The sequence below is a fragment of the Triturus cristatus genome, chromosome 10 (genome assembly GCF_964204655.1).
Source record: "Triturus cristatus chromosome 10, aTriCri1.1, whole genome shotgun sequence".
In the NCBI taxonomy this organism is placed as follows: domain Eukaryota; kingdom Metazoa; phylum Chordata; class Amphibia; order Caudata; family Salamandridae; genus Triturus; species Triturus cristatus.
In genome coordinates this window covers 822,677,045-822,702,546 of record NC_140593.1, presented here as the reverse complement: position 1 = coordinate 822,702,546, position 25,502 = coordinate 822,677,045, and the positions used below count along the sequence as shown (strand labels likewise).

General features: G+C 45.5%; 1 protein-coding gene across 1 annotated transcript; it reads right to left on the bottom strand.

Moving 5' to 3' along the window:
* Positions 1 to 994: 994 nt before the first annotated feature.
* On the bottom strand, positions 995 to 21,052 carry LOC146790088 (hemoglobin subunit beta-1-like). The gene is made up of 3 exons (XM_085630167.1): positions 20,964 to 21,052; positions 1,328 to 1,538; positions 995 to 1,123 (listed from the first exon to the last, which is right to left on the bottom strand). The coding sequence occupies exons 1-3, from the start codon at positions 21,050 to 21,052 to the stop codon at positions 995 to 997; spliced, it is 429 nt and encodes a 142-aa protein (XP_085486293.1).
* Between the last annotated feature and the right edge of the window lie 4,450 nt (positions 21,053 to 25,502).

Sequence of the window (25,502 nt, the reverse complement as noted above, 5' to 3'; positions counted from 1 at the left end):
CTTTAATTTACAGTACTGCCTTAAGTGCCCATGAAGTGATCAAGTGTAGCCGCAAATGCCACATTACCTTTTTAAAATTCCCATTTTTAGACTCAAATCCTAATTACACACTGATTTGCATTGTTACAGCCTCGCCCATCCAGAGAACTTTACTTATGCAATTACACAACCTTAAATTCCGAATCTCGAGCTCAAATGGTAGCAGTGGCTTTGCAAGGGTGTGTGGGGGTTGCGGTCCACCACGGGCGGCACGAGTTTTCAGCTGCAGTCTCGGGCAGCAATCACATCAGCTGCCCCGATACGGGGCAATAATGACCATCATAGAAATCGGCAGCACACCCCCGCTCTTCAAAGCAGCAGCGGGTGGCAAAAGGAGGGACCGCTATGGGCTGCCAAAGGTTAAGCTATGTAACTGACTGCTAGCCTATTTTTCCGTGCCTCCCAAAATATTCAGCTTTATCCTAACATAGCCACAGGTTTAGCCATTTGTGTTCATGTATAGCCCCATATGATCAGAGTCATAGGCGCACTTATGCCACCAAGCGCTCAATGATAACTCTCTATGCCTACTGCTCTAGAAATGTGTGGATATGGCTCCTCTATACCAAGGTATAGACACCTGTTTTCTTGCTTAGTATAGCTCTTTAAGTTCAGGTCTAGATTGACATGCTCAAGAATAGCCCTATATGTTGAGGAACATTGTATTTGGTGGTACCAGTTCTGCATCTTCCATTTTTACTGTACAGGCCAGGGAAGCAGTAAGGCAGCCAAGGAGACCTTGAGACAAAATAGATCTGAGTAATTCTAGGTCTTTCAGGGGTACACCATCGAAACTGTTGTCTTTGCCAGTGCTTGTTTTATTAGTTGCTTGATGATGTTTCTAGAAGTACAACTACACATCAGAAAAAACTAAAAACTCATGTGCTTTGATCAAGGTAGCTAATGGCGGACATTCTGTACCCATAGGAGGCGTAGAGAGGTGCTTCTTTGTAGGTCAAAAGTACCTACTGTGAAAGGCTTTAACACTTTGTCGCAGGAACTTCTCGACAGCCGCCTGCCTCAGAGGTGTGTATTCCTCACCAAGAGTCATGGCCAGGACAATGCTAATGATTCCACAATAAAGCTGCAAAAGAGATGGCCAACAGGAAAGCATTAGTTGACTGCTAGAGCATTCACTTGTTTGTGTGTTAGTGCAGCTGTAGTCACACTCAAATCATGTCTAAAGAGACCATCACAAACCGACAAGGAATGCAGAATAAAGTACAAGCAAACACAATAAATACTACCATAAATCAGTACCGATAAAAAGTAGAGTATTTGTATTTACCGGGGCAACGGCAGGATCCTCAGTGGAAGTGGTACCCAGACCAACATACAATGCCTCCAGGTTATCCAGGTGTTTAACTGCCTCCGCAATGGACTTAATTTTCTCCACCCCTAAGTCATTAACTTTGGGGTTGTGCAAGATAGCATCGCAGCTGCTCACATCACCGATTGTACTGTAGTATTTCTTCATCCATGGATTGACGCACAACATTCTAGAAAAATAAAAGCAAACAGCAGAAGCCTGTGGTGATAACAGGGAAGTGCTTTTGTCTGTCTGTCTGTCTATCTATCATTGTATCCCTTGCTAAAGGCTATAATTCATGACTGTGACACATTTCTGTGAACTGGGGATTTAAACATTGTGATTTGCAACTTACAATGTTTTCTAGGTGTGTTTAGGTCTGTGTGTGATTGTGTGTTAAACATGTTTGGCTTTTTTTACAGCCTCGAGCGACAATTTTTGGATTTGGAAATCATGGGGCATATTCACAAGAAAATGTGCCGTGCTCTGACATTTTGAACGTTGGTATGTGCTGTATTAACAAGAATCCTGCACACCCATGTGTTTCCCCTAGCGATGGTGCCAAAAACCTGCCTAGCGCCAGTGCAGGCACCCTTCTGACATGTTGCAAGGGTGCCCCTTCTGACATGTTGCAAGGGTGCCTGCGCTGCAGGGGTGCTTCTTTATGCGCAGGAAGGGACACCTTTTATGTGTGCTGCAGAATACAGCACATATGGAAGAGCACAAAATGAGAAGAAATTACAAGTTTCTCCTCATTGTGTCATTCTAGCGCCTGGCATTCCATGGCGTTAGTGTTTGGTGCTGCCTCAGCCTTGTAATTCTGGGGCAGCATCAAAAAGCCATGCAAAGTGGCTTAGCACCACCTTGTAAATGTGAAAAACGGCACTGCACCACCAGAGCATCAAAAAAGTGACAAGCCGACCACACTGAGGACTTGTAAACATGCCCCCATGTCATCTCAATAATATACATGTTAACAATCGCGTTTATCGAATGAAAAGCCTTGTTCTACATACAGAGAAGTTTACTGAACTACAATAATCTGTAGTTCTGCATTCAATGCACTTTGATTTATTTGGAAGACATGCCTGGCAAAATATTAATAACTAATAACTTAAATTATATATCATGATTGCTATCAAATAAGGCCATTAGGGATTCTGTTTACATTTACAAAGCACTTTACAAGCACCTCAAAGACATTTTCAGAAATAAAAGGTTTGTATATTTTTTAAACATACGTTATTGATTTTCTGTGCACATAGGATAACATCCAATATATACATGGCTTTTTACTCTCCCACCCAAAGCTGAGTAAGTCAAACGGTATTACACGTTCAAAAAGTGGCTGGTCCGGGTCTAGCCTAGGAGAACCCTGGACAAGCAGCAAGGACTCCAAAGGCATGACCATACAGAATTTATTTGTCAGGAGTCTCACTCGAGGCCGAGGGAAAATTCCCAGCAAGAAATAGATCGAGGTTTTCAGGATTTGCTGCCCAATGGCTTCTGCAATAAATTGAGTCACCTTGTCCTAGTAAAAGTGGATTTCTGGTTAAGACCAAAACATGTTGAGAAAGTCCACCCCTCCTCAGTACATCTTGAGCACACGGCATGTGCCCCTGCGAACATTGAGTTGATTCTCTTTGGGGTGAGGTAGGCCCTGCTACGAAATAATATTGAATAAGCTGAAAACTGGTGTTTCTGGATATATGTTGAGTGGCAGCTAAAATGTTACTCCAATCTTTGTCTGTGATTGTGGCAGCTGTTTCCTCGGGCCAGTGAGTCCGCAGCAGACATAGGTCAGATTTGGCCTGCTGTAAAAATGCATTAATGTGACGGGTTGGGCTCACCGGGCTTGAATCTAGAACAAAAGGGGGACTGGGGGTCTACTGTACCTCTCTCTCCACCTCTTGTCCCCTTTCAGCAGAAAGAATGGATGCCACATTCCGAAGCTTTATTGAACAACACAGACGACGATCAAGAAGCAGGGTCCTTTGGCGCACAGCGGATTGGCTGCCTTGTGAGACAGCTCCGCCGGACGGGGATGAAAAACGGCACAAAAGAGCATGTAAGGGGCTAAAAATCAGCGGAAACTTGCTGTCCTGGTGATCGGAAACGAGCGTCCACGCATGGCTGGGGTGCAGGACTGCTTAATGGCACGGTAGACTCGGTGATGAGCCATTGATCGTCTGGATTTGGTCGCGACTCATGGTACACAAGATGGCGCCGCCCGGAGAGACTGGGAGCTGCGGTAACGAAGAGCCGGCGAGATCATCGATACAGATCGCCCCGGTGCGCGGGTGGTTCTGAGAGCGCTCCTGCCTCTGGACGCTGAGAGTGCGGCTATGATCTAACCGCCTTCCAGAGGTCTCTGCTCTGCTAATTGGTGAGGCGCGAAATGGTGGCGGAGCCTGGCTCGGACTCCTGAACCGGAGGAGGATGGCGCTGACTGCGCTCTGATGCATCGATGCACGGCCCGCTAGCGCTGTGGACGACCCTGAGGCGAGCCGTGTCTGTGTGCGCTGTGACGGTGAGCCTTGCCCGCATGTCACCTGGGTCCCTGCCTGCCCGGTGGATCTGACTCCCTATGATATCGGGGGACTCGGGGCTGATTACCGTGGCTGCGGGAGGCCACAGAAACAGTGCATATGTGCCGCGGGGTGCTGATTGCGGCAGCTGCCGCCACGCTGAGAACACTGGAGGACTGGCTCTAGGCGCATGCCGCGCGGCCCTCTAGAGGAGGCGAATGCAAGGGGTTGACTTCTGCGGGTACTTGGGGACTCTGGGGCATGAGAGGTGCCTGGAGATTGCCTGAGCTACTGGCTGTCCGGCGTTGCAGTGGTTACCGGCTGTGTGGCCCCCTTGGTGAGGAATGGGACTACGGGGTGCTGTGTGCATTATTCCACAATCGGGACTCGTGCGCCGGTACGGACATGGCCGTCCGGGATGCTGAGAGCGCATAGGAGACCTGCGCGTGGAGTGACTGGGGCTCTTTGAATCTGCGGGCGGAGACTAGCGGCACCTCAGCGGGGGAGACCCACGACTTGACTTCTCTGGTGGCTGGTGGTGGCAGAAAGGGATATGGGAAAACCGGATAAGGCTCAATCTAAGCTCCCATTTGAATCCAAGCGACAAGCGAAAGGCGCCGCGACGCTGTCAGACACTGCCCTTGCCGCTGGTGAAGCGGTCTCCACGGGTATGGAGGGGGTGCTGCAGGCCATCCAGCAGAGCCTGCAGGACATAAATGGCAAACTGGACACTATCACGATACGGGTTGACAATATGGCGGCAAAGCTGGATGGCCATGGGGAGCGACTGGTGGAGGCGGAAAATCGCATTGGAGCGGAGGAAGATGTATCCCAGGCCACGGCCCAAAAATGTGCGGAGGTTGAGCAGCTGCTGGACGTGCTGAAAAATAAGGCGGAGGATTTGGAAGCGCTGTCGCGGCGCAACAACGTAAGAATCACGGGGGTTCCGGAATCCACCAACATTGGACAAATGGAATCGTATGTAGAGGAACTGATCCGAAGCGTCTTTGGCACAGAGCACCTGTCCCCGATGTTCTTGATTGAGCGAGCACACCGTTCACTGGCGCCGCGACCGAAACCTGGAGCGCCCCCACGTCCTATAGTTGCTAGAGTCCTGAACTATAGAGACCGAGATGTCGTCCTACGGCTGGCACGGGAAAAGCGGCAGATAACACATCAGGGCAATACGCTGGAATTCTATCCGGACTTTACAGTAGCGGTACAATTGGCGCGGAAGGAATTCAACCCCGTTAAGAAAAAGTTACGTGACCTTGGAATCGACTATGCCATGCTGTATCCAGCCAGGCTCCGAGTGACACATGAGGGCCGAGCGACGGTGTGTCACACGCTTAGGGCAGCGCAAGAGCTCATCAAACAAATCGGCGCCAAACGTAAAGAGCGGCAGAGACAGGATCAGAATCCGGATGCAGACTAGTAGGCAGAAGGAGAGCGGATTTCGAAAGGCGGCATAGCGAGGTGTGCATGGCTGAAATGCTGACTGCACTTGGCAAGGTGCTGGACCTAGGCCAATCCCGGAGCCTTCGGGACAATGCACCGCTGCCTAGCTTTGGCTGTGAGCCTTTTCTGGGCTGCTGTGGACTGTAAGTACGAGTGGTGTGTACTCTGATGACAGTGTGATCTGGCTGCTGAGCTATGGCAACCTAAAGTGCGTACAGATCGTATGGACATCGGACCTGTTGTTTGATGCTTATTGTTGAAGAGGTAATGCACCACAAACTCGAGACTGCACTATTGGCAAGCATTGTGGTCCTATGTGTGGCTCTGCTGGGACTGAGGAACTGAGGGGTGATGGACAGGCTGTTGGGGGTGGTGGGCTGCGCGCTGGCGGAAATCCTCTGATGCATGGGAGGTCACGGGGCTGGCTGCGGGAATGTTATTGATGTGTTGTCCACCGGAAAAGCGGAAATGCATTGCGGGGGGGGCGGCCGAAAACACTTGATAACACGGTCACTGTGAGATATGTTCTACGACAGTAAGCTACCTACACTGCATGATGAAACTCTAGGCTCTGACTTATATTGTATTCCCGTCCACATCCATTTAGTTGGATGGAGTTGTGTGCTCTGGGCGATCCCCCCAAGCGGGTGATCCCCGAACTCCGTTAACTTATGTTAGTTTATTTTTGTGGGGTGTGTCTTTGGCATGATTGGGGTGCTGAAGTGGGTGGGGGGAGGGGGAAAGGAGTTGGAAAGTTGATTTGTTGGTCGCAGTGCATAAGACGCATCGCTGAAGTCCGAATCCTTGTGTTAGGGAACAATGAGGTCACTCTTGACTCGGAGAGTCACTGGAACACACTCACTGAATGCCTGTGTTGGGTATACTTTACTAGCATTATTCGTAAATGGTGGCAGCAAGGGTAGGGGCGGGATGCCTCAAATTACTGACGTGGAATGTGCGGGGGCTTAACAACCCCAAAAAAATCAGACAGACACTAGCATACCTCGATAGGCAGCACATAGATATTGCGCTAATACAAGAGACGCACTGTGCGCTGACACATATACGTCTGGTGTGGGGCGGAGATGGGCTGAGTCGGTGCATCAATCTCTGTACTCATCCTATGCTAGAGGGGTGTTAATACTGGTTAAAAGGGGACTACAGTTTCAGATAGAAAATACTGTGGCAGATGAATTAGGGCGCTTTGTGATTGTTACAGGTATACTGCGGGGGCAAAGACTGGCCATCGCGAGCACATATGGGCCAAATGTGGATGATCCGCAATTTTATCATTCCCTGTTGGGGTAAACAGCCAAAATATCGAAAAAAAAATATCGAGTGGACAGAATATCGAGTTTTAAATATAGAATGGACAGAATATCGACATACCAAAATATAGTGGTGAAGAATATCGAAAATCAGGTAAGAAATATCGATTTGCATAATATCGAAGTAAATAATATCGACAGTCATAATATAGTTGTTAAAAATATCGAATTTTTTTATAGTGTCTTAAGTGTTAGTATATGTGTTAAAAGTATGTATTAATTTTGGAATGTATGTTTGAATATTTTTAAAGTAATTAATTTTATGTTATTTAATTTTTTTGTAATTTAATTCCGTAGCGGGTTGTGGGTTTATAGGGGATTAGGGTGGGAAGTAATTTAATTATAGTACAATAAATAATAATTTTTAGGAATTATTAATTATTTGTAATTTAAGATTGCGTTTTACTTCTGTAGTGGGTTGTGGGTTTATAGGGGAATAGGGTGGGAAGTAATTTAATTGTTATTAATTAATTATTAATTGGTAATAATTAATTTATTGTAATTCATTATTAATTGGTAATTAATTTGTAATAATTGGTAATTATTTTTTATTAATTGGTAATTAATTTGAATTAATTGGTTAATTGATAATTATGTTAATTGTACTAATTTATTATTCAGTGTGCGTTGTGGGTTTATAGGGTAATAGGGTGGGAAGTAATTTAATTATAATTAAGTAATTATTGAAAATATTTTTGTGTGTTAATAATTATTTTACAGTTAATTATTAATTGGTATTTTTAATTATTTATCAATTTTTGGTATAGAAAATTAATTGGTTGTTTATTAATTATTAATTGGTAATTAATGTGTATTATTTGGTAATTAATTTTTATTAATTGTTTAATTGATAATTATGTTAATTGTATAAATATATTATTTGTAGTGGCTTGTGGGTTTATAGGGGAATATGGTGGGAAGTTATTTAATTGTAAATAAAGAATTTGTTGAAATTATTTTTGTATATTGATAATTAATTTATTATGAATTAATTATTAATTTGTATTTAATTTATTTTTTATTGAACATTAATTGGTTGTTAAATAATTATTAATAGGTAATTAATTAAAAAAAATATTAATTGGTATTTATAAATAATTAATTATTAAAGGTTGAGTGATTGGTAAGTAATGTTAATACATTTTTTATTACTATTAATAATTAATTTATTTTTAATAATATATTAAATTATTATTTTCCCTACTATTGCACTCACTAGAGTGGGAATAGTAATTGTTACCCCTACGCTATCCAACGCTTTCCCTACTATTGCACTTACTGGAGTGGGAATAGTAATTTTTACCCCTACGCTATCCAACGTTTTCCCTACTGTTGCACTCTTTGGAGTGGGAATAGTAATTTGTACCGCTATGCTATCCAATGCTTTCCCTACTGTTGCACTCACTGGAGTGGGAATAGTAATTTTTACCCCTACGATATCCAACGCTTTCCCTACTGTTGCACTCACTAGAGTGGGAATAGTACATTTTGCCCTCCTGCTATCCAACGCTTTCCCTACTGTTGCACTCTCTGGAGTGGGAATAGTAATTTTTACCCCTACGCTATCCAACGCTTTCCCTACTCTTGCACTCTTTGTAGTGGGAATAGTAATTTTTACCCCTTCGCTATCCAACACTTTCTCTACTGTTGCATTCTCTGTAGTGGGAATAGTAATTTTTACCCCTACTCTATCCAACGCTTTCCCTACTGTTGCACTCTTTGGAGTGGGAATAGTAATTTTTAGCCCTACGCTATCCAATGCTTTCCGTACTGTTGCCCTCTTTGTAGTGGGAATAGTAATTTTTACCCCTTCGCTATCCAACGCTTTCCCTACTGTTGCACTCTCTGGAGTGGGAATAGTACTTTTTACCCCTACTCTATCCAACGCTTTCCCTACTGTTGCACTCTTTGGAGTGGGAATAGTAATTTTAACCCCTACGCTATCCAATGCTTTCCGTACTGTTGCACTCACTGGAGTGGGAATAGTAAATTTTACCCTCCCGCTATCCAACGCTTTCCCTACTGTTGCACTCTCTGGAGTGAGAATAGTAATTTTTATCCATACGCTATCCAACGCTTTCCCTACTGTTGCACTCTGTGGAGTGGGAATAGTAATTTTTACCCCTACGCTATCCAATGTTTTCCCTACTGTTGTACTCTCTGGAGTGGGAATAGCAATTTTTACCCTTCCGCTATCCAGCGCTTTCCCTACTGTTGCACTCTCTGGAGTGGGAATAGTAAGTTTTACCATCCCGCTATCCAATGCTTTCCCTACTGTTGGACTTACTGGAGTGGTAATAGTAAATTTGACCCGCCCGCTATCCAACGCTTTCCCTACTGTTGCACTCTCTGGAGTGGGAATAGTAATTTTTATCCATACGCTATCCAACGCTTTCCCTACTGTTCTACTCTGTGGAGTGGGAATAGTAATTTTTACCCCTACGCTATCCAATGTTTTCCCTACTGTTGTACTCTCTGGAGTGGGAATAGCAATTTTTACCCTCCCGCTATCCAGCGCTTTCCCTACTGTTGCACTCACTGGAGTGGGAATAGTAAATTTTACCCTCCCGCTATCCAATGCTTTCCCTACTGTTGCACTCTCTGGAGTGGGAATAGTAATTTTTACCCCTACGATATCCAACGCTTTCCCTACTGTTGCACTCACTGGAGTGGGAATAGTAAATTTTGCCCTCCTGCTATCCAACGCTTTCCCTACTGTTGCACTCTCTGGAGTGGGAATAGTAATTTTTACCCCTACGCTATCCAACGCTTTCCCTACTCTTGCACTCTTTGTAGTGGGAATAGTAATTTTTACCCCTTCGCTATCCAACGCTTTCTCTACTGTTGCATTCTCTGTAGTGGGAATAGTAATTTTTACCCCTACTCTATCCAACGCTTTCCCTACTGTTGCACTCTTTGGAGTGGGAATAGTAATTTTTAGCCCTACGCTATCCAATGATTTCCGTACTGTTGCCCTCTTTGTAGTGGGAATAGTAATTTTTACCCCTTCGCTATCCAACGCTTTCCCTACTGTTGCACTCTCTGGAGTTGGAATAGTATTTTTTACCCCTACTCTATCCAACGCTTTCCCTACTGTTGCACTCTTTGGAGTGGGAATAGTAATTTTTACCCCTACGCTATCCAATGCTTTCCGTACTGTTGCACTCACTGGAGAGGGAATAGTAAATGTTACCCTCCCGCTATCCAACGCTTTCCCTACTGTTGCACTCTGTGGAGTGGGAATAGTAATTTTTACCCCAACGCTATCCAATGTTTTCCATACTGTTGTACTCTCTGGAGTGGGAATAGTAATTTTTACCCTCCCGCTATCCAGCGCTTTCCCTACTGTTGCACTCTCTGGAGTGGGAATAGTAAGTTTTACCATCCCGCTATCCAATGCTTTCCCTACTGTTGGACTTACTGGAGTGGTAATAGTAAATTTGACCCGCCCGCTATCCAACGCTTTCCCTACTGTTGCACTCTCTGGAGTGGGAATAATAATTTTTACCCATACGCTATCCAACGCTTTCCCTACTGTTGCACTCTGTGGAGTGGGAATAGTAATTTTTACCTCTACGCTATCCAATGTTTTCCCTACTGTTGCACTCTCTGGGGCGGGAATAGTAATTTTTACCCTCCCGCTATCCAGCGCTTTCTCTGCTGTTGCACTCACTGGAGTGGGAATAGTCATTTTTACCCCTACGCTATCCAACGCTTTCCCTATTGTTGCACTCTTTGGAGTGGGAATAGTAATTTTCACCCCTACGCTATCCAATGTTTTCCCTACTGTTGCACTCTGTGGAGTGGGAATAGTAATTTTTACCCTTGCGCTATCCAGCGCTTTCCCTACTGTTGCACTCTCTGGAGTGGAAATAGTAATTTTTACCATCCCGCTATCCAATGCTTTCCCTACTGTTGGACTTACTGGAGTGGTAATAGTAAATTTGACCCACCTGCTATCCTACGCTGAAAATATAGAATATTTTTTATTAATATTACGTTAATATATATAGGTATTAATTTTTTTTTTTTTTACTTACATTAATTATTTATTAATTGTAAAGTTATTTAAGTATTTGTAAGTATGTTTTAGTTAATTATATTTATTATTTCATTAATTTTACATTACTTTTAATATATTTAAAAAATTCGATATTTTGACTAACTATATTTTTTACAACGATATTTTGGAATCGATATTTTAGTACTTACCTGTTTGTAGATAGGCAGTCGATATTTTGGCATTCTATATTTTTTCCTCGATATTTTTGTAGGTCGATATTCTTGTCATCGATATTCTGTCAGTGATCCCCTGTGGGGCAAGCTGAGGGACATTCAGGCTGCGCATTTGATTTGGGGTGGAGACTTCAATATAGCGTTACAGGATGACCTAGACAGATCCGGGTCGACGACTGAGCCTCACAGACGGGCGCTACATGTACTGCAAGACATAATGGTGGATAGGGGGCTTATTGATATTTGGAGACGTAGGAATCCTGAGGGGAGGGAGGCCACGCACGCATCGGCGGCACACAGCAGCTGGTCCCTCATCGACTACTGGTTAGTATCTGGGGACATTGCCCTATGGACTAGGGAGGTTAGACATTTACCACGAACACTGTCTGATCATAATCCAGTGCTCCTATCCTTGGAATTCCCACACTACACACCACCTCCCTTCAGTTGGAGATTTAACGCAAAAGCTCTCTTAGATTCAATGTATGTAGACACTATTGGGCAGGCGATACAGGACTATTTTGCTCACAAAGCCCCTACTATGAAAGATCCCGGCATACTGTGGGAGGCTTTTAAAGCAACGATCCGCGGCATTTGTATAAGCACGAACGCTGGTATCCTAAAAGATATAAGGCAACAACTAACGACAAGAGAAGACAAACTGAGAATGCTGGAGGGGGAATATGAGAGAACACAAGATACTAAAATACTGGGAGATATTAGAACAATACTATCTGAGTACCAAAACTATGCGGAAGATGAAACTAAATACACGGTGAAGAGGCAGGTAGCGAGGGCTTACGGAGAGGGGGGTAGATCGGGCAGACAATTGGCAGCTAAGATATGTGAAGGTCGCATACCATTCATATGGTACGCAACAAAGAGGGGAAAAAACGATTTGGCGCACAGGAAATATTAAGGGAGTTCGTGATTACGTATGGTGAAACATATGCCTCCAGACCTACAGCGGACCCGGCCGAAATAATGGAGTATCTAGAAGACGTGGCGATAGCGTGGCTGTCGGACACGCATAGGGAGCATCTGTCCCTGCCCATCACGGTAGAAGAGGTCACGGAAGTGATTAAAACATTGCCAAATGGTAAAGCCCCGGGCCCAGATGGGTTTACGTGCGAATTCTATAAGGCCTTTGTGGACCAGCTGGCACCTCGCCTGGTGGAGATGTATGGTAATGCCCACGAACAGCAGAGCCTGCCGCCGACTCTACGTGAGGCACTCCTACTGGCACTGCTCAAACCGCAAAAAGATCCAGAGCTCTGTGACTCGTATAGACCCCTGTCTCTTATAAATGTGGACAATAAAATACTGGCCAAACTGCTTGCTGCTCGGCTGAACCTTTTAATGTCTAAACTGAACTTGCCTGATCAATCTGGGTTCATCCCATCGCGATCCACTGCACACAATACGCGGACTCTATTTGCATTGTCGCACTACCTAACACCCACGACCAAGGCTGCGGCGGTGTTTCTAGGCGCGGCAAAGGCCTTTGATTCATTGGAGTGGCCATATCTAAATACAGTGCTACGGAGGATGGGCTTTCCGCCCATGTTTCTCCAATGGATACACTTGCTGTATGATGCACCAGTGGCGCGAGTCCGGGTGAATAAATATATCTCGGAGCCCATCAATATCCGTAGGGGGACTAGACAGGGGTGCCCTTTGTCCCCACTATTGTTTTCTCTAGCACTGGAGCCACTAGCATGTAAAATTAGACAGGGACATCATTACTCAGCTCTTCAATTTCCGCAAAGGCCGCTGCACATATCATTATATGCCGATATGTTACTATATGTGAGGGACCCAGGGGAAAATCTGAACCCATTGCTAAGAGAATATATCAAATTGGCATATCACTCAGGTATAAATATAAACTGGGCTAAATCCTTGATTATTCCCTCGACGGATAGTACACAACCGCATCCCATGGAGTACCCCTTGGAATGGCAGACTGACCCGGTGAAATATCTGGGTGTGTGGTATCACCGTGACCCTGAAATCGTCATTAGGACAAATTATGGGAGGGCAATAGATGCATTGGAGGGGAAAGTGAGAAGATGGATTCAGTTACCGCTGTCTCTGGCGGACCGCATTGCCATTGTAAAAATGGTGCTACTGCCTAAATTATTGTACCTTTTCAATAACATACCCATCCAGCCCCCTACAGAGGTTTTTCGTCGCATCACCTCGCTGGTCCTCCAGCTAATCTGGGCGGGAAAAGCGGCTCGGGTTGACTTGCAGACGCTTACATTGCCATATTGCCAGGGGGGTTTCGGAGTTCCCGATTTTTTTCTGTATTACCTTTGTGAGCAAGCGCAATACGCGCATTTTTGATATCACAAAGTCCCATACTTTTTTTTTTTTTTTTGGAAAAAACTTTTATTGGTCACAATCAAATAGTACACTTGACACATACTGCAATTGAGGAAGGGGACGCTCTACCGATCCCGCTGGAAGCAGTCATAACACATCGTAGACCACCATTACATAAGAATGACATCAACACGATCGATGCCACGAACAAAGCCTGGCATCTTATGGGCAGAAGAGCTAATAAACTGCCGTTATATGCTCCGGCGCTCCGGTTGCACTGGCATCCAGAGATTTCGGTCACCCAAGAGGAGGTGGGGGTCGGACTATTGCGACAGGTCGGCATCGACACTCTGGGGGATCTTTATGAAGATGGTAGTTTCAAGAGGCTTGAAAATCTGACATTTATTAGTAATCAGACGCTACTGTTCCAATTTAATTATCACAGGATACAAAATGCCATTAAAAAACTGTACCCCACGTACCCGGAGGAACCGCCGGTGCTGGCCGCTTTGCAGTGGATAATTACCACGCCTAAGGCTACAAACTTGGTGTCCACGCTCTATGCTAAATTGCAAGGCGACATTGCGGCAAACACATATAAAGCTATGGGTAAATGGAATTGCCATCTGGATGTTTCACTGACTGAGGAAGACTGGGCTACAGCTTGCACACTGACTGGTATGCTGACACCTAATGGCAATCTGCGCATTATCCACTTCAAATACCTGCACCAGATGTATTATACACCTGCTAGATTACATGAATATGGGCTACGAGGGGATTCTAGATGTGACCGCTGCAAGGAGGAAGGGGCAGATTTTATTCATTGAGCATGGTCATGTGGGGCGGTTGCGGAATATTGGACGCAGGTGACGCAGATGCTAGGGGATATGGTGGGGGTGAGGTGGGCTGCACTGTTCGCACATGCTTGTTAGGTCTACTGCCTGGGGTGAAGGCTCAAAAGCGCAAATTTTGTGTAATTTCCTTGCTCTTGGCCGAACGGAGAGTGTCGCTCTGCTGGAGTGGCAGGAGGACACCAAAGCTTACAGACTGGATTGCTGATTTAACGTACTGTAAAGACACACTAAAAACGTATGAAGAAGAACTGCCTACCAGGTCGAAACCGCGAGACTACTGGAAATACTTGACTCAATATCTGCAGCAGTATCTGGGGAATTAAATGCGTGTTTTTTAAATGCAGTGATGTTTCAGAGGGTGTGAAGGGCCTTTGATTAAGAATGCACAAACGGATGATGGATGCTGTTGTATTGTGACCACAATGTTCTGGTTGTATTAACCTTGTATACTTTTCAAATGCTAATAAAAAATTTATTTTAAAAAGAAGCCGGGTCCTTTAATTGGGGATTCCTACCTGATGAGACTCCTCCCCCGAATGACGTCAGGACGCTCCAGACGTTAAGATCAGAGAATCCCAGGAAGTGGACGTGCACCAAAACCGGAGCGGAGGAAGAGCCGGGAGAGAGAGCGTTCATGATAACCAGAGGAGCAGAAGCAGACAAAGATCGGGTCCCGCTGCAGCGCCAACGGAGCCAGGAGGCCAACGACCCACGAGCCTCCGGGCCACGCTCCAGGAGGAGCGTGGCTGGAACAGGTACGGGGCAAGTTCTCGGGGTGGGTTGGAAGGAGAGAACGTACCTCTAGCTAAACGAGAAGCCTCCGACCCCCACACTCCTTAAAATAATCATCCACCTGCACGAACACTAGTTCACGAACACCCCCACCTGAGTTGTGTGTCACTACGTGCACCCGTGTGTGGTGTCTCCCTCACTCCCCAGGCCCTGGTACATTGGATATCAGTCGGACAAGAGTCCTGATACCTTTCTTTATTTTTGTTTTACGCCAAAACCCTCCTCTACCTGACCCGAGACAGAGCTTCCTCACGACCAGAGAGGACCTGAACCACTCGCCAACACGGATCCTGCCGCATTTTCCAAACAAAGACTAACCAGTAGACAGAAACGTGTTTTTGGAAAAATAAAGCCCTACCTAAATAGACCTGGTCTACATTCTGTTACTGTTACCACGCCTCAATTATTAAGTAAGGAGATTGTCCTAGTTTTACCCGACGTCATGCAGGTAACCTGAAGGGCAGCATGAGTTGGAGGTTCATTTGACCCAAGCCTCCAGTGGGCTCGTATTGTGCACCTAACGGAGCTGTATAAAAGGAAATGGTGTGGGGTAAGCCAAAGTCTTCTGTAAAGGCCTAAATATCTTTGAACATGTCAGTATCAAACAGATTTCCCAAAGCACCAACGCCTAGCCCTGAGCAGTCCCCTAACCCGCCCCAATCGCCCAGAGGGTGCAAAGCAGGCAATACCGATAATGGGAGCTCCAGAGCATAGGGGAGCATACATTGTGTCCACAGAAGAGTGCAGGCCCAGCCGTATTGGAGCCTTTCAAGAAGTATAACTTTCATTGCACTCCGTCACCGCTGTGTAGTACAAAGTAGCAAATGTAACAAAGTAGCATGGCTAGCAGTGTACGGGTAAGAGTTGCACTGACAAAGCGTCAAGGTCAGTGGTTCAATTTCCATGGCGCACAGCACCAGAGACAGAGGATAGTCCTTCCTTGCGCCCCTTTCCGATATTAATCTACCTGTCTCAACGTATGCAGTGGGGAAGGTTAGGATTAGCTCTGTCCAGGAGAGGAAGCCGCTTCCAAGGTTCACACTGGCCATGGCAAAATAAAGAAAGTCAACTGCTAGGATGGAGGCCTTAGGGTAGTCCTTGAGTGCTGAGTGCAAAATATGAACGAGTCATCTGATATTATGGATGGTGTCGGGATAAACATGAACTGGTCTGGTTGTATCATGGTCGAGAGTCGAGGCAGCAGTCGGTTAAGTAGAATCTTACTTAATATTTTGTAATCCACATTCAATATCGAAAGTGGCTTGTAGGTGGAGAGCTGGTCTGGCTCCATTCCCCCTTTCAGGAAAGGGAAATGCTTGGCCTCTCCTATACAGGAGAGGGCACCATCCCTTGCTCGATCAGCAATTCATCCGTTCCCAACACCTTCTGCCTGGAGAGGGACTTAATAGATTCCCTCACTTCCAGAACCTGTATGTCATAGCCGCTTAGTGCAACCATATCATGAAGTAATCGTTTGATCCCAGCGGCTATAACATAAGCATGCAATTCATGTGGACCTGGGATGGGCGAAGAACAGAGCTGCATAGTAATCGCAAAGCACGTCATTCATAACTGTTTGTGTGTAAACTTTGACATGTATGGTCAGCCAGGGAGACCATAGAGGTCCGGTGCCTAGTGGGATTAGCAAGCCCTGCCAATATTCGCCCTGGCTTGTCCTGTTCACTATGCACCTTGCTAATATAATGGCAGTCGTCGGGCCTCTAAGTCATTCAATTAAAACAAGCAGCTTCTCACTCTCTGGCCCAGCCCATAAGTGATTGTTTGTCATGGGGCCCAAGTCTGTCTAGCGAGTCTAGGAAATGTTCCTACTGCAGAATTGTGTGATTAAGCTCCCAGAATAGCCCGAGCAATGAGGCTATGCAATAGCCCCATACCACCACTTATAGGGCCTCCCATTCAGTCAAAAAAGAGGAAGCTGTACCCTCATTCTCTGCTAGGCAATCATGCAAGATGGTCCTCAGAGAGTCTCGAAAAGCAGGGTCCTCATGGGCCTCTGTTTTCAACCTCTACATCAAGATTGGGGCCCTAGGTGAGTCTAAGTGCAGGGACAGAAAGGGGTTGTGATATGAGTGAGTCTGCAACAGCGTGGACCAGAGAGGCGGGCAACGGTAGGTGGGACCTGTCTAGGGATACATCCGCAATGCAATTGAAGGTGTCCCTTGTGACCAGTGGGTAATGTATAGTGTGGAGATGTGTGTGGAGAGGAGGACAGAAAGGCAGTTTGGTCAATATTCAGGGCATATAGGTTTATCAGTGCAACATCCTTTCCCTCTAATTTACCCCCCTCCCCCGAAGATGATATACCTACCCGGAGGGTCTATCCTCTCAGTCTGCAGGAGAAAGGGAACACCCTGCAACGCCCTGCAACACCCAAAGGAGCAGCCCCAGGAGAAGACAGAGAAAGTTGTGTAGTAGAGACGGTGCACCATCATTTTTGTAATGCAAGCCCCTCTGACTCACTCAGGTGGTTTCCTATAGGAAAGGTACCTGTACTTTGCATCTTTTAATGTAGGCTTGAACCCTGTATCTTTTACTCAGGACACCAAGAGTTCTCACATTCCAGGTGAGGAGACAGACTGTGGATCCAATGCTAGCCATGGAGGGGGCACTTTGCACTACTCCACGGGCCCCAGTCCCTGCTCCTATCCCATACTCCCAGGTCAGAGACAGTGAGGAAACCCCAACCAGGGTCAAACAAGAAACTTTGAAAACAACTCCCAACTGATGCCTCCCAGGAAAATGACATAAATGTACATTATCCAAACCATAAAAAAACACTATCCAGGTGCCCTCAGAAAGGTGGATATGGGGTCATCCGGCTATGGCATAGTAGGTGAGGGGATTGTAAATCAAAATACCTGGAAATGGGCACCCAGCTAGGCCCCGAAGTAAACTGAGTTCCAAAATATGGTCCCACGGTCACTAAGTCATGACATAACCCTGGAAGAATAAGGAATGAAAATGGCAAATTTACAGTTAAATAAGTTTGTCAGCCATACCAGGGGTGACGTCCTGCAGGAGCGTACTACATTCTGAGTCCCGGACACCTCCTCTGGCCTCTATCAGAGTGAGATATTGTGGCAGATGCTGCCATCACCTCCTTGCGGCCAGCATGAACCTGCTTGTGTGTGGGACAAGACATCCCTACTTAATGAGAATGGTACCTCATGTGTTTTCGACATTAGGTGGGGCAGGGCAGGGCAGTAGCAGCCAGTTATGTTATATTCATCCAGCCATTGCCAGGCCTCCTCTGGGGTTAAGGATAAACAAGGACTTCCCACCCAGGAGGACCCACAGCTTAGCTGAGAACAGCATGCATAGGAGACTCCCAGGTGCTGAAGTCTCCTTTTTGAACTCAGGAAGGATGCGCTCTGCTTCTGGACTGCGGCTATGAAATTGAGCATTGTGCAATTGGTAGGGATCATATCTGTATGCCTGAGAGGGCAGGAAGTCCCTGTCTCTGAAATGCAAAAGCTGCTCCACCACAAGGCCATGGTGGCACTCCAGGTGATGGAGAGCATGCCCGTACCCTTTGAGCTCGTTCAACTGCGTAGTATTTAGACAGACCTTCTAGGGCCGCCATCTCCTGCACCAGTCCTTCAGAGACATGAGCATTAATGATGCCTTGATTCAGTAATGCAAGCTCACCACTCTAATATTGTTTTAACAGGCTTTTCCCTCAAGCCTCAATTCAGGCCTCAAGTGTCTTGATCCTGGCTAAGATTGTACTGAACTCCACAGCCTGTGATTGCGAAGCTGGTCCCAGCTCAAACACTTCTTATTCCACATGTTTGACACACTATGCTATTCTTCTGTGGTTGTCGCACAAGTGCCCTATATCGACAGACACAGAATGATTTGGCTTTTAGGTTTTTCTCTGGTGGATTCTATGGCAACCAAGATAGTTTCCAGTTTGTATGGAGGATCCGGAGCAGAAGCAGGGGGTACTCCAGTCGCAGAATCCTTCCTAAAGTGAAGGAAGTGCTCCATGACTCTGCTCGAGGCTGAGATGAGTCTGCTGGTAATGCAGGACGACAGGGGTCAGTAACAGGCATAGGTGGGGTACAATAAACTTGAAGTGGGGCACCCTACAATCCTTAGCCAAAATGAGCCACCTGCTGTGAGGCTGTGGGGTAACATGAAGGTCCAAGAACACATGATCCACTCTGTCAATTCAAGGTCCTTAGTTTCCTAACTGCATAGACCTAGACAATAAGTGAGGCCCCAGGGATCAAGCAGTGGCAATGTCTAGGTGGGGTTGCATTGCACTAGGCAACTGGACTTAGTAGGTGACTCAAATCAGGAATGCCGGAGCCCCAAAGCCATTATACTCCTGCTGGGCCCATCGGGCGCCCCCAGTCCGGAGGAGGGCCGAGGGCCAGAGGAGCAATGTTGGGACCTGAGGCCTGATGAATCAATGGGCCCAGGCCCGAGTTGCACTCACAGGGTAGGGACGGATTAAGCCACAGGGAAAAGTAAGTCCATGCACACTGCAAGCAGCCCACCACACCCTCAAGCATAAAGCTGCGGTAAAAAAGGGCAGACCGGTGCCAGTCGCTGTGGGCCAAGGTATCTGGCCATCCCTGGAGGTCCACCACGAGAGGCAAGGAAGTGCCAGCAATACCACAAGCAAGGGCCCAGATTGCCAGTCAGCACATAGTGGGTGCTCACCTTCGAGCGGCCTGATGGAGGAGCATAGGTGTGGCACAGACCTCTCTCAGCCACCGCAGACCAAGTCATCCAGCAGCCCGAGGAGGCACGCCACAGGTGAGAGCACTGCCACGGAGGGAGTCCTGCATGCTCCATACTCAGCAGGTGCGATCCCCTAATCGGCTGCCATCTTGAAGGAGTAATGTGAGTGCAGCTCAGTCCTCGCTCCACTGCAGCAGCAGTGCCAGTCATCTCCAGTCTTATTGAGGGAACGCCACCACTTCCAGCACTCAATACAGGGATATGATGTGGCAGGATGGGCACCCATATGTCAGGATAATAGGATTTCTCGGGGCCAACAGAAAAGCTTGCACAGCCCTCTCCATTCAACATTGCCTTTAGCTCCGCCCACCAAAAAGTTTCACTGTTTGTACTATCTCGCAATTTATCCCAAAGCAAGAGTAGTTCTGGCTAAAGACAGCTGCACAGGTGCTAGTTCCACAAGGTAATAGTGGTCTGCCCTCACTCTCTAATTGTCAAACTACTCCAAAACCATAAATACATTATAACAGAAAAAACACACAAAAGGGAGTGCATCAAGAATCCAACAATTGTACTGTAGAGATTGTTCTCTTTGTTTCTTCTCTTCTCCTTTCATGAAGTACACAGAGTTCAATGATGTCAATATCAATGTACTCTTCTCCAATAAAACAAAACAATTATCTTTAGTATTCTTCAATACATCAAAGAAACCGCCCAGCCAATGCGTTTCGACCTCCAAGAGGACTTCATCAGGGTTAATGTATTTCTTTACAGCAATGTCACATCAAAGTCAAAGTGTAAAATGGATCCGTTCTCCATGAAATTCTTGGAGCACTAGTACTGTGCCGTTATTGTTGTAGGGAAATACCAGGTGACCATAAAAAAAGTCACAGCTTAATATCCACACTCCATTGGGTTCTGTAAGCTCAGACTGGATAATACGACACGCCACCACCATCACTGGCCTTCTTCTCAGGAGGACAAAATGCATTGGCCGGGCTTTTTCCCAAAACCAGAATGCAATAAGGCAACATTACATTGATAATGCCTAATGCTTATTAGGAAAGTGGTTTCTCTGTGTAAAGAATTTATAGATTGTAATCCATGTGACAGTAATGCTTTTTTTCTCATGCCACTTTTTCAATTGTGCTGTATTGTGGTAATAATGTGGAACTTGAACTTTACACTGTAGTGATAAATGTGGGAATGTAGGTTTATTGGTACTGTGTTCTATGTCTACATTTATTTTCACCACCCTGGCACAAATGTGTGTGTCTGTATGGGCGTGTGTGTGTGTGTGTGATATGTTATACAGAACAATGGACTAGTAAATATGTTTTATTTACCGATAAATATTCACATGCTTTTGGCTTACCTGCCAAGACATTCACCTCCTATTTGCTCAACATTAATTTTGCTCCAAACGTCATGGATGTAACACTTCTCATCAGTTGTAAATATCATGGTGGAAATTTAGGGCAACACTGTGGTCTTCTGCAAAAGTACAACAATTATGAATATATTTGTTGGCTGAAATGTCAGATGTTTGGATGTGGCCTGGCTGTTGGAAAGAAGCAAGGCTCCACCAGCACAGAGAAGCTTCAGCCCTCCAAATAAACATTTTGGACATTTATTGTTTTCCAAAAGAAAATCTTTTAGAAACGTACCAAAACTGAAATCTCCTACTAAGGTACCTATACCTGCGATTCAATGAACATTTAACTTTTTTTCATTTAAAGAATCAGTACATTACCGCCTACAAGATATGTGTAATAAATTGTAATCATAATTTTTCTAAACAATTTGCAGAAGAGATGCACTTTTTACTTTCTTAAAAACAATTATTTTAGCCGCATTCAGATTTCTGTATATTTCCATCTTATATGGAAGGTAAGCACATGTATTTTCTGGGAAGTTACCTTTTAAATAGTGTAAATCACTTAAAAAGTAAAGTATATTATAAATACAACTTATTGCATGAAACAAAATATAGATCCAGCAATACAAACAGCCAAAATAAGAGGGAAGGCACCCTAACATCTGAAAAGTGAATACCTGATATCAGATTCTCATAACCCTAATGTTTGTCCCTGTGAGCAGTACTACAATTGAATGAATCATAATCATGCAGCTGTATTTCAACTCTACAGAAATGTTACCAGAAGAATCATCATTAACATCAAATGGTCAGATTTTTAGAGTGAGTCCAGCACAATCTGCACTTGCAAGTACAATCACTGGGAATAAAAATGCCACAGTCTTTTGTGATGAACTAAAAATAATAATGCATGTGGTTTCTTACCATTTGTACAAATGTTCGCAATGTTTAACTACCATCTTTTTCTTAGGGAAATTGAATAAATATTACTGCATCATAGGCATACAACATTTAAACACACAGAACACTTTCATGACCTATCAAGAACTGAATACCCTTTAACGTGGGAAGAGCCACATTGCCCAAGCTAACACACTGGGTGCCTTATTGAACACTGATACTGTGAACATTAACAGCATGAACACAGCAAACTGAGGGTCATGCAGAATCTAATGAAGTGCCTTGAAGCAATTCCAACAAGTGTGCAACCTAAACCTTAATCATTGCCTGTTTGGTAAAGCCTCATATATATCCAGGTAAAGCCCTATTTTTCAGTCCTGCCCAAAATATTCAGTTGCACCTAAAAATAGTGACATGATCCACACCTTATGTTCATTAATACCCCATACGATCAATGCGGTTGCATGTGCCCAGTTATACTATAATGTACGCAACCATTGCTCGTCATACTTACTGCAACCCAAGGGCCTGATTCGCAGTGGTGGGAGAGTCTCCACAATGGGGTCGGAATCTCTGAAATGAGAATTGTCTTTGACGAGATCCTGCCTCAAGTGTGGAGACTCACCCATGACTGCGGGGCCTTTGCCACGAGTGCAGAGGCCCTTTGTAAATCAGGCCCCGAATGTGCAGATATGCTCCCATATACCCAGGTATAGCTACATATGCTTGCTTACTCAGCGTAGACCTGAAATAAACGATATATGTTCTGGCGTAGATTGATATGCTGAAAGATTTGCACTATAAATTGAGGAACAATAAATTTCCTGGTGTTTGATATCCATCCTGGGTTAATACTGCATGGGCCACGGAAGCCGCAAAGAAGCTAAGGAGACACTTCAAACAAAATAGATATGAGCCCGTGTCTGAGTCTTGCAGACGTAAACCATTGAAAAGTCCCAACTATTGTCTTTACTAATCTGTGTATTATTAGTTGCTTGGTGTTGCTGCTACAAATACAACTACACATCATTTTTTTTTTATTCATATATGTTGATGAGCATATCTCATGGTGGGCATTCTGTAGCTGCAGGACTCTTAGAGAGGTGCTTCTTCACAGATCAGTGGTACCCAGTGCCTAGGACTATTCCAATGTGTTGCAGGAACTTCTCAAAAGCAGCCAGCACATGAGGTGTGTATTTCTCACTGAGTGTCATGCCCAGATCAATGCTAACAATTCCACCAAAAAGCTACAAATGAGATGGGCAACAGATAAGCCTTGGTTGACTCGCTGACACTTTAAACTAGACTCCATGAGGCCCACACCGGCACCCTGTGAGTCGCTGCTGCCTTGCTGGCGTGGACACGGTCCCACAGCGTGCCCTATGCCGCAGGAGGAGGGGCGTCCTGATGCAAGAAAAATGACAGGTCACTCCCGCAGTGCAGGATGCGCGCAGGCATGTCTGCAGCCGGACGAGGCTGAGCTGGGCCTGCCCCCTTGGTTTTGGATCGCTGTTTTTTTTGTTTGCTGGCAATTATTGTGTAGGGAATCTGCTTTTTTCAGCAGCGTGACCCATAGTTGGCTGGACCTCTTTTTAAGCAGGAAATAAGTGGTACTTGACTACTATTTCTATTTTTCCGCAGCATAGTAGTATTGCAGGTGACCAGTGGTGTTGGGGCCTATATTGTCCTGTTGTAAACACTTACCAGACTAACGGGGTTTAACTGCCAATATGGTTAAGCGGAAGGCGGGAAACGCCAAGTCAGTAGCTGATACAATTTTTTAAATTTTTTTATTATAACAATTTTTATTAAACTTAAGGCACAGAGTCATCATCACAATATCACAGTGCATTTCAAGGTACAAGGAATACAGTACATTTACAGTGGTATTATTCAACTATTATGGAGGCAAAGGGTCACTGGGTCGAGGTCTCTTCATTGCCATATCTTCTGTTGGAAAACTACAAATTTCACCTCTATAAGCATTCCATCCTCCCCACTTTTTGTCCCATTTCTTGGGGCAGCCCCTTTGTTTGTAAACCTCTTTCTCTGCAAGCATACATCTATCTATCTCTGCTACCCATCCAATCGTCGACGGCCGAGTGCTGGATCCCCAATGTATCGCTATGGCCCTTTTCACTAGTAGGTATCCCAACGCCACCCATTGCTTCACAATTTCTGTCAAGTCTATGACTTCCCAGATGTTTAGGATCCCCAGTCTTGGCGATAGTTGGATGTGCTTACCCAGCGTGTCTGTCATTTTCTTTGTTACTCTGTCCCACAAGGGCCGTATTTGGGGACACTCCCTTAAAACATGGTAAAAAGTACTATCGTTGCCACAGCCTCTAAGGCACAGCGCATCAGGACGACTGCCTATTTTGGCCAAAAGCACTCCTGAATAATAGGATATATGGAGTATTTTTAATTGTATCAGGCGGAAGCGATGGTTTATCGCTGTTTCCCTAGGGGACATCAGTGCGGTTTGCCAGTCTTCGTCTTCCAAGAAACCTATGTAAGTCTGCCAACGGTCTCGGAGGGCTTGGAAGGAGTCGGGCAGATTATTGCAAAGTTTACGATAGGTGTAAGAGGCGGCTTTCGTCAGAAGTGGCTCAGTGAGCAAGCGGTCCTCTAGGGGGGGAGAGTCTGGCAAGGAAGCAAGGTCTGGGACCTGTGTGAGGAGAGCGTGTCAGATCTGCAGGTAGCGAAAGACCTCGCCCTGCGCGAGTGCATATTTGTTTTGTAAGTCTGCAAATGTGAGAATTCTGCCCTTGCTGACCAAGTCGCCTAGGCTAGAAATACCAATGGTGTCCCACTTGTCGAACCCTGTATGAAAGCAAAGTGATCCCAACCGCTGAGATGACCACAATGGCGTTGCTTTTGTGAATTTATCCGCCCACCCCAGGCATTTGGTGGCCTTGTGCCAGATGGTAACAGTGTGTGCCATGGGCCCCAGATAGCGGTCTTTCTTGGCCCTGCTGTAAAGAGCACCCCTCCCGGCCTGTTTGATAGCGTTCTAGGTGGAAGGCCGGGTTCGTAAGGGATCCATAGATCCATTAATTAACAGCTACTAGTTGTGAGGCCCAGTAATAAAGACATAGATCCGGAAGAGCAATCCCCCTTCGTTCCATCCCTTAGTAAGCTTTTGGAGTGCAATCCGAGGTGCCCCTCCATCCCACAACAAGACACGGAGCTCACCTTCAATGGTGTTGAAATAGTTGCCAGCTATAGGGAAGGGGCAGTTCTGAAGTACATATAAAAATCTGGGAAGCGCAAGCATTTTAAATAGGGCCGCCCTGCCTAGGAGGCATAGGGGCAGCGTTCTCCAGTGCTTAACATCTTCCCGTAATCGCTGAAGGGGGCCTAAAAGATTGTGCTCATAAAATAATTTGGGATCTGGTGTGATAAAGACGCCCAGATATGTAAAGCCTACAGTTGCCAATTTAATCGTTTAGCCGCGTGGTAGGCGAGGCGGAGGGCCATATAACACATATAATACAGATTTGGACCAGTTGATGGTGTATCCCGCATATTTACCGAAGTTTGTAATAACGTTAAGCAAACTGTTCATGGATGTTTGGGGGGACGCTAGATATACAAGGATATCATCGGCATACAGGGAATATTGTCTTCTGTGTC